The sequence below is a fragment of the Epargyreus clarus genome, unplaced genomic scaffold (genome assembly GCF_041222505.1).
Source record: "Epargyreus clarus isolate Ecla_fem2 unplaced genomic scaffold, WU_Ecla_fem_2.2 ptg000022l, whole genome shotgun sequence".
NCBI classification, from domain to species: Eukaryota; Metazoa; Arthropoda; class Insecta; order Lepidoptera; family Hesperiidae; genus Epargyreus; species Epargyreus clarus.
Genome location: NW_027332229.1, coordinates 838,800 through 849,455, shown reverse-complemented (window position 1 = coordinate 849,455; position 10,656 = coordinate 838,800). Strand labels below are relative to the sequence as shown.

At 37.1% G+C, this 10,656-nt stretch overlaps 1 protein-coding gene across 1 annotated transcript; it reads left to right on the top strand.

Annotated features, from left to right (window-relative positions):
- Positions 1-3,103: 3,103 nt before the first annotated feature.
- sgl (UDP-glucose 6-dehydrogenase sgl) lies at positions 3,104-4,723 on the top strand. The gene has a single exon (XM_073085210.1). The coding sequence runs from the start codon at positions 3,276-3,278 to the stop codon at positions 4,713-4,715; it is 1,440 nt and encodes a 479-aa protein (XP_072941311.1). The 5' UTR covers positions 3,104-3,275; the 3' UTR covers positions 4,716-4,723.
- Positions 4,724-10,656: the final 5,933 nt, after the last annotated feature.

Genomic DNA, 10,656 nt, shown 5'->3' with positions numbered 1-10,656 from the left:
ATTTAAATTGTATATAGAAAATTGTTTGACGTATTGTTTTTTTAATACTCAACCTCCGAAGGTCACAGGATGAAGCATTTATTATTTAATTACGCTACGTTGGCAACACTGGAAACGTCATTCCAATGTTGCCACCGTAAAATTGTAAAAATTATGTTGTGATAGCGGCAGCCTAAAATTTATTTTTAAGTTGATTTTTTTGTATTTTTCTTTGTATATTATTAATGATAGGTATTTTAATAGTTATTGTAATGAGCCGATATGTTTATAACATGTGTAATTTTTAATAAACAAATAGCATTTTGTAATTAATTTGTTGTTTTATTACTTGACTATAAGCCACACGGTTTTAATCACATAAGATTTTTTTACAGCGCTTCTTCTATTCTTCTTTTTATTATTAACAAAAGGGAAATCTTTAAAAGGTGCCTGGTAACGTGTGACCCACGTAGGGTAATGTTGGATTCCGGTGGCCGTCCTCGGCGCTGCGTAAAGGGCTGGGGGTTCTCTAAAGGAACGCAACCGAAGTCCTCTTAGCACGTAGCCCCGTCGGGCTCCAACCAGGAGAGCTTGACGCTCGTCACACCATTTGGTGAGCTCGACGGTATGCGGCCTAACATACCACTGTCCTTTCCGGTGTCGCTGGCCGGGCGGTTGGAGCTACAATTCTTGCCGCCTACAACCCCGGAAGCCCCCTTTTAGTCGCCTCTTACGACACGCAGTAACCGTACTCGAAGTTAAAAATATTCATAATTAAAGAAATAAAAAATATGTCTTACAATAGAACTCGATTAGAACCCCTCTTAACAAAATCCTTGATAATAGCGTGATCTTTCTTTATTAAAAAATCTCAATTTTATGGTCCATAATTCATAAGTTTATTAAGTCAGAGAGACTTGTTCAAAGAATTCTTAGTCTCCAGGATTAGAAATGTATCTAGCCGACCTCATCAGGCACACCATAGTGTTGTGTGAAGAGTAATAAACATACTTTTCAGAGGCGTTCCAGCTTGCCCTCAGGGGTCAAGTTGCGCATCTGTGGCCGACCTCAGGTAGAAATATCTAATCCTATGTGGGATTGGTTACAGACGTCCATGGGCGGCAGAAGCCACTTACTATCAGGTGGACTGCGTGCTCGTCTGCTCCTCCTATATTATAAAAAATCCAGCAGTTAGGATATAAAAAGGGTCCTAATTACGTTGCACCATGGAAACAAGGCCAACAGTTTAAATTTAGCTTATATTTGTTGTTAGATTTATATTATAGAACAGGTACGCATTGGCGATCATCCAGTACGCTACAGCATTCATCTTAATTCCTGTTTAATATGTAACAGGTGCAAGAAAACGAGAGGCATTGAACAACTACGTATGCTTGCTTGCATACGTAATTATAAATACATACTAAGAAATAGCTTTTGTATTAAGTAAATTTTAATCATACTTTTTTCATTCAAGTTAAAAGACTACATTTTCTTACGAAATAAGTAGTCGAAAATGTAGTAGATTTTATAATATAGAAGTGTGTAACTGATAGGCCGCTCTGAATATAGAAATGAATCGCGTCGCCATAGCAAATTGTATGACTACACCTACGCGCAACAACTTCAGAGCGGACTAGCAGTTTGGCGCGGACTATACCTGAGTCACAGATGCGTTGCCTACCTTAAAGACTAAGCTGAAACGCCTTGGATAAGTATGTCTCTCTTACCTCTACCCATTAGGGTATCTACCCTTATCCTACCCTTCAATACAGATTATAGGAAAGCCTAACAGTGCTGTTATAAGGCAGAAATAGTGTGTGGAGACTGGAGAGCCTCCAGGGTCGAACCTTAAAGGGTTCTGCCACCTTATGCAATATTTTATGTGTAATAAAAAACTTTATACCTCAAATACGATTAAAGATTTGAGAATGATTATAGCTACCTTTGCTACTTCTTAATATTATATTGTTCAACTTAGTGTATCTCTTAAAACCCTTCTAACTAAATCATAGCAACATTTAAAACTACTATTATAAGACGTGAAATAAATAGGTGTGAATTGTACACAGAATAATCCAGACAGTGATCATTCGACATCAGGTGGACTGTAAACCTGTTTTCTTTTTTGACTAAAAATAGGTATATTTTTTGCTAAGATCTACTTAATTAAATGTTGACTGACATTTAAAAATATTTAATTACGTATGTACATGTTTTCAGTATTGAACTTTAGGGCTGCAATCAACCAACTGAGGTATTTTGTAAAAAAATATTTTTTTATGGAAAATAATGGTAATTTATGACAATAATCCCAAACACCATGCAAATATTAAATTGCTATATCTTGCAACACTGTACACTACGGTAAAAATGTTTGAATGTTTGTCGATATCGATAGTTTAATTTTTAGATTTAATTTTAGGTATAGTCCCCGTAAAACTGGTAGTCCGCTGAGAATATAGAAATGAATCGCGTCGCCATAGCAAATTGTATGACTACACCTGCTCGTAAAAAAATCAGAGTGGACTAGCAGTTTGGCGCAAACTATATCTTTATAAGTAGCGACTGGTAACTTAACATTGGAAAAGTAATAAAATTATGAACACTATGAAAATAATATATAACTTTCAGTTGGATTTATTTATCCAACGTTTAAATGCTTACTTAACTTGAAAATAATAAATCGAAATTGATAGTACAAAGTTATGATGTAGATTAAATTATATAAAACGAAAAGACGACATGTGTGTTAAAGATAATACTGTCACACACCGCTAAGTATAATCGCAATTTTTAATTTACTAAACTACTTATATAAGTAGATAATGTTTGTAAGCATTTATCGAATTGCAAAACCATGTTATTATAACTTATCATATCGATTAGTATAATAAAAAACCACCTGTAATCTGTATGATATCTCTAAATTCAATGTCAATTTTGTAGACATTACATAAAAATATTTCTACACACTTTTATAATTTTTTCATACTGAAACTATCAAATTTCAATCTATAATAAGGAACAAATAGATTGAAAAGGATAATAAAAGATCAGAAAATTATATCGATATACCAGTTTCTCGCAACACTACCCGACAGCTCACCCAAATGTCAATGACACCTGACTTGGATTTCAAGAGAATTGTTGCAGTGTATCGGTCGCGTCAGGCCTTGTCGAAATGTTTTATTTGCATTAGGCCCGTTACAGCCCGGGGCTTCGACCGCGTATCGACACCTATCTGAGATAAGTAACGCTATTTAAAGGCAGTGTTTTGAATACTCTTAAACACAATGGTTATTCAGAAGATCTGTTGCTTGGGCGCTGGGTACGTCGGCGGCCCTACGTGCAGTGTGATCGCGCTGAAATGCCCCAATATTAAGGTTACTGTATGTGACAAAAGTGTGGAGAGGATAAATCAATGGAATTCAGATAAATTACCGATCTACGAGCCTGGATTAGACGACGTTGTAAAGCAATGTAGAGGTAGGAATCTCTTTTTTTCCACTGACATAGCGAAAAGCATACAGGAGGCCGATTTAATTTTTATTTCCGTGAACACGCCGACCAAAACGTTTGGTAATGGTAAGGGGAGAGCGGCTGACTTGAAGTATATCGAAGGCGCCGCCCGAATGATCGCTGATTTGGCGACAAGCAACAAAATTGTGGTCGAAAAGAGCACTGTACCTGTTAAGGCTGCTGAAATTATTATGAAAATCCTCCGCGCCAACACCAAACCAGGTGTTGAGTACCAGATCCTCTCTAATCCGGAGTTCCTTGCTGAAGGGACGGCGATTGTAGACTTGGTTGAAGCGGAAAGGGTTCTGATCGGTGGTGAGGACACTCCGGAAGGTCAGAAGGCTGTGCAAGCCCTGTGCTGGGTGTATGAACACTGGATACCTGCTAAAAACATCTTAACAACCAATACATGGAGTTCAGAGCTCTCTAAACTCGCTGCAAATGCTTTCCTAGCTCAACGTATCTCTAGTATTAACTCTCTATCCGCTGTTTGTGAAGCCACCGGTGCTGACGTGTCTGAAGTAGCCCGGGCAGTTGGCAGGGACTCACGTATCGGCCCGAAATTCCTTGAAGCATCCATCGGGTTCGGTGGCAGTTGTTTCCAAAAAGATATTTTAAACTTGATTTATCTCTCCGAATGCCTAAATTTGCCAGAAGTAGCGGCGTACTGGCAGCAAGTGGTAAACCTGAATGATTGGCAGAAGACAAGATTTACACGAAAAGTAATTGAATCCTTATTCAACACTGTCACAGACAAAAAGATTGCGATTCTCGGGTTTTCGTTCAAGAAAAACACAGGAGATACCAGAGAATCTCCAGCTATCTACGTATCATCTACCCTTTTGGATGAGGGAGCAAAATTACACATATATGATCCGAAAGTCGAAGTCGATCAGATTTATTTCGAGTTGACCCACCCACAAGTAACATCAGACCCTGAGATTGTGAGGAAAAACATAGAAATCCACGACTCAGCTTATTCAGCTGTCTCCGGCGCCCATGCTATAGTTTTATGCACCGAATGGGATGAGTTCAAAATGCTAGACTTTAAAAAGATTTATGAGGTGATGATGAAGCCAGCGTACATCTTCGATGGGAGGAAGATTCTGGATCATGAAGCCTTGCAGAACATTGGGTTCCACGTCCAAACCATTGGGAAGAGGTTGTCTCGGAATAGCAGCATACGTGCAAAAGGAAGCCAGACACAGCCATAGGATATATGGTATGTATTTTTTGAAAATATGTTTAAATAGATAAACGGTGAACGAAAACATTGTGAGGAAACCTGCACACCTAAGAGAATTTATAAAAAACCAAAAAAATCTCAAATGTATGTATGTAATGTGAAGTCTACCAACACACTTGTCCAGCGCGGTGGACTATGGCCTAATCCTTCTCATTCTGAGAGGAGACCCGTGCCCAGCAGTGGGACAGTAATGGGTTGATGATGATGTATAGATATTATATATAATTGTTTTTTTGTTTCATCACATACTTGTACTATATTAAAAGTCACTTTTAAAGGAAAATTTTCAATCCTGTGTAAGCTTAATCTGTCTGTCTGACTGTATGATATTTTTTTTAGTTTTTCAACATCGAAATTTTATTTTCAACCCTTTGTGGTTAGTCTCCAGAGACACCATCACTACAGGCATTTCTGCCTTATAACAGTTTTGAAGTGCTGCTGCGTTTAGGTTTGAAGGGTGCGGTAAGGGAGACACATAATCAACTTCAAATAGAACTCCAATCCCATATAAATTTAATACTAGATATCCAATATGGCAACCACTTACCAATTAGGTGGATTGCATACTCATTCCTAATTAAATTGTATAAAAAAAGTTTGTAATAATAATAAGGCTTAATTAAGGTGTGGAATGTGGCAACTAGCTCTCAATACACAAAAAATACGAAACATGTGCATCCCGTATGGACTATGGCGTCTATATTTTTTCAAAAAAGGACTTAACGAGGCGCCGTAATAATTATACGTCATGCCCAGTTTTTATTTTTTACCGATCGCGGCAACATTTTTTTTGTCTGTGTGTTACACTAATTACGAATCTGTGTTCAAAATGGCTTCACGGAAAGGGCGCCTTCAAATTAGCCGTTGTATGCCGCTGCAGCGCTGTAACCATATTTAAATTATTTATATGGATTAACAATGTAGCGCTGCAACATATAACATGTCGTTATATTCGTTTCGTTAGCGAATGCTGCAAATGACGTTGGGTACAAAAAATCGGAATGGTGTCTCTTTTTTTTTTGCTTTTCAGCGCGCCAAATGTGACTAATTTACGCAGATGGGTTTTTCAATTTTTAAAGAATATGATATTTTTCAACTTTTCTTATGAAGTAACTTTTTGTTTCATTGTGTTATACATCGGGTTTTCCTTGTATGCGTAATCTTAACAAGTATTAACAACTGATTAATATTTACCACGAATTTTGTTCGCTATTGAAATAAAATATAGGTACGATCGTATAGGATTACTAACTACCGGAAAAGTTTAAACAGCTTTTTATACATACATAATTATGTTTTTTTTTTTATAATATGTGGAGGAGCAGACGAGCATGCAGTCCTCCTGATGGTAAGTGGCTACTGCCGCCCATGAACATTTGCAATCAACCCCAGATAGAATAGATATTCTTACCTAGACTCGCCTACAGGTGCGCCGCTACCCCTGAGGACTAAGCTGGAACGCCTCTGAAAAGTATGTCTCCCTTACCACACCCTTCAAACCAGAACACAGCAGCGCTCAACATTGCTGTTATGAGGCAGAAATAGGTGTGACGGTGGTACTGCACGAGTCGAACCACAAAGGGTTCTACCACCTTCCTACTTTGGAAAGTGGTAGAACCCGTTGTGTTTGTGGCATACTATCCACCGTATGGTAAGTAGCAACTGCCGCCCATTGGCGTCTGTAATAACTTCCTATAGGTCTTACCTGAGGTCGGAGATCATAGATTAGTAAAGATTATTCACTCCTAACAAGAAAATGTACCCAGTTTTGAGAATTGAAATAGTTGGGTAAAAAAGTTTTGCCACGTCTCCATGCTAAAATGTCCCTAAAATATTTTAAATGCTTATTTATTTATTTTATAAATTACGCAGTATTAGTTATCTATTCGTAAATATTCTCTAAAAATGTTTTTATTTGTCAAGAATTCAATAAAATAACTTACTAATAAGCCGTTTGTGGCTTCATTCAATTTCAAGGCGGCGAAGTATCTTTACTTATAAGTACTTATAAGTTACATATAAGTATCCCACTTACATACTTTTCAAACCATTGTCATTAAATAAACGATATGTTAAACACGTAGTATAAACTAGTTACAGTCCGCGCCAAACTTCTAGTCCGTTCTGAAGTTGTTGCGGAGCAGGCTAGCATATACTCCGTAACGTAAGGGCACACTAACGCAGCTATGTACCCGCAGGCGAGAGCGGGCAGCGGAGGGTGCCGGAAGAGTCCCGAGCTGTCTCCATCCCGCTAATATCTACAATTTGCTATTGCGGGGCGACTTGTTTCTATATTCGGAGCGGACTAACAGTTTGGCGCGGACTATACTACTTTTAAAAACAAAATTGTATGATCTGAAATAACTCCAGCTACAAATGTCCTATTACTTAATACTGTAAATTAAATTAATGGATGTGTTTTTTTTCTTCAACGAACCTTGCGAATCTGTGATAGGTTATTGACGTTTAAAAAGAGATTAAAAGACTTAAATTATTTTCATTTTGCGACGATTGCGTAGCACAGCGGTCATCAAACCGGTCTGCCTTAGAGTTCCTGGTTCGTTATCGGTCAGACATCTAAATGATGAATTAGATTTTTGTTTAGGGACTGGGTGTTTCCGTATTCTTCTTTGTGTGTGTCATCCATGACGCAGATGATCCTAGTGTAGAATTTAAGTTTAGAAATCGAGATTACTATGAACTAGCGGTTAAGAAACTCGGCCTCGCGATCGAGGGGACCGAGGTTCAAATCCCAGGCACGCACCAGGCACCTCTGAAGTTATGTGCGTATTAAAAATTAATTATCACTTGCTAAACGGTGAAGGAAAACATCGTGAGGAAACCTGCATACCTGAGAGATTTATAAAAAAAAAATCTCAAAGGTATGTTAAGTCTACCAAAACGCACTTGTCCAGCGCGGTGGACTATTGCCTAATCCTTCTCATTCTGACAGGAGACCCGTGCCCAGCAGTGGGACAGTAATGGGTTGTTGATGATGATTTATTTCAGTGGCTGCTATAATAAATGCTAAAAATAAAAAATAAATGAAAATCTGGTGGCACGGACCCCACCGTGTGCGAGTTTGACTCGCATTTCGCTAATTAGTTCTTTCTTCTATTTTTATAAATGCATAACAAATTATATTCCATTATGTGAAATTCGTAATCAGCCTAATGAGTGCCGTGCTAAATTGCAATGTTCTAAGCAATAATGTATTTTTTATCGCTTACATAGCTATCGACTCATTAAAATTACATAATGTGTACATTAAACGTACAATAAACCCGCTTTTACTAAGCACTTACTAGCTATTTAATAGGCACGTATCGTTCGCGCAAAACTGCTAGTCTGCTCTGAATATAGAAATGAATCGCGTCGCCATAGCAAATTGTATGACTACACCTGCTCGCAACTTTTTTTTTATAATATAGGAGTTGCAGACGAGCAAGCAGTCCACCTGATGGTAAGTGGCTACTGCCGCCCATAGACATTTGTAATCAACCCCAGATAGGATTAGATATTCCTACCTGAGGTCGGCCACAGATGCAACGCTACCCCTGAGGACTAAGCTGGAACGCCTCCGAAAAGTCTGTCTCCCTTACCACACCCTTCAAACCGGAACACAGCAGCGCCTAACACTGCTGTTATTATGTAGAAATAGGTGTGGCGGTGGTGCCGCCGGAGTCGAACCGCAAAGGGTTCTACCACCTTTTAACTTCAGAGCGGACTAGAAGTTTGGTGCTTTCTATACACTTTTTCAGATTGGAAATTAAAACTTGTTTTATCGTCAACCCATCACTGTCTCATTGCTCGGCACGGGTTTCCTATCGGAATGAGAAGTCTGGTCCATAAGTGTGTGTTGGTAAACTTTAAAATCTCACACTTTTAAGATTGTTTGAAGTAACACTTCTTTTAGGAAAAATGAGAAGTGATTATAAAATCTCCAAAAAAAAAATGATAACAGTGATTTTTTTTCCATAAAGATGAAATTCCATAAAGTTGGCTTGTAAATATGGCAATTTTTACAAAAATATATATTTTTAGGTAATATGTTGCCACGATACGATCCTGTCATTTTTACCTCGCTTTTATTAGCTTGATCTATATGTATATAACGGAATTTTTGATCGCGATTTTCGATATTAATTGTTAATATTTTTATTTATTTTATTTCGAAATGCAGAATTACCTTAAAAATTTACAGAGCACCCCATGTTTTGAATACAGCCACATTAATTCTTGTCAATCATTTTATTCTTATATTAAGAATATTTTTTTAGTTTGATTAACTATAGAAATATATATTTTTAAACTATAATTTATTGTTTACCAAAGATCGTGTCGTATCATTCTTGACCAATTATATTGTAATAGTTTCATTCCTCACGTGCGTGCATACGATTTTTTAAATTATTATGCGTGTAAGTTACCTCCGTAGATTAGTAAAGATACTTCGCCGCCTTGAAACTGAATGAAGCCACAAACGGCTTATAAGTAAGTTCTTTTTTTGAATTCTTGACAAATAAAAACAGTTTTAGAGAAAATTTACGAATAAATAACTAATACTGCGTAATTTACATAATAAATAAATAATTAATTCAAATATTTTAGGGACATTTTAGCACGGAGACGTGGCAAAACTTTTTTACGCAACTATTTCAATTCCCAAAACTGGTTACATTTTCTTGTTAGGAGTGAGTAATCTTTACTAATCTATGGTTACCTCACGATGTTTTCCTTGGCTGTTCAAACAAGTGATGATTGATTTGTAATACACAAATAATTGAAAAATCACAGGTGCGTTCCATTAACAGACTCATGTTTACATCATCTACCTTTGTAAACAGGCACGATGTTTGTGTAAACTAAATAAATAAATTCACCCTTTTTTGTAAACTTGTGAAACCTTCCTGATGCTTTCCGCGTTTATTCTTAAAACAAAATGGTTGAGAGAATAGAAACAAAATCGCTGGACACACATAAAAAAAAAGAAAAAAAATATATACGTGTCGAATAGATAACCTCTCTTCTTTGGGAAGTCGATTAAAAATAATAATAGTATGACGTTTATGGTGGTGATTTGAAAGGTGGCATAGTCCGCGTAAAACTGCTAGTCCGCTCTGAATATAGAAATGAATCGCGTCGCCACAGCAAATTGTATGACTACACCTGCTCGGAACACCTTCAGAGATACCTCTTGAACCGTAATAGATAGACACTTAAAGATTTTACAGAGTATGTATAAAGGTGGTCGCTATAACAACAAATACAAAAAAAAAATAGTTATAGTTATAGTTAGAAAATAAATGGGTGTCGCCATACAAAAATACCGCTATTTTTAGCGTTTTTCGCTTTAACTATTGAACCATAATAGGTAGATTAGGTAGACAGTTTAATTTTTCACAATACATTTACTTCTATGGCTGCTATAATAAAAAATACTAAAAAAGACAAATAAATGAAAATTTGGTGGTACTGAACCCTCCGTATGCGAGTTTGAGCGCTTTTGGCCAATTTTTTCACCAAAGTGGCCAAAAGTCACTGCTCTAACGCAGAAGGTCATGATGGCCGCTGACCTCCATAACAATATTTATTACCCAACGTCAATATCAAACGTCTAGGCCGATCGTGAGGCCATTGTATTGCATGCCTCAATTAGATGCTACTATATAAAAATGGCATCGGTTCTCAACCTGAGTGTCACCCCTGGGGGTTCACGTATGTACGTAAAAGATGTCATAATCTATTACGTTTTAAACTGGTGATGATGGTTCGTTCTGAGAGTGCTCTCGACTCGAGAGACCACAGGCTGAATTTTTAAACAATCGAGTTTTTGTTTTTATGATAATTTCTAGTTATTTAATTTAATCGTCAATCCGGCATTTCCATATCAACTTATAATGATTTTC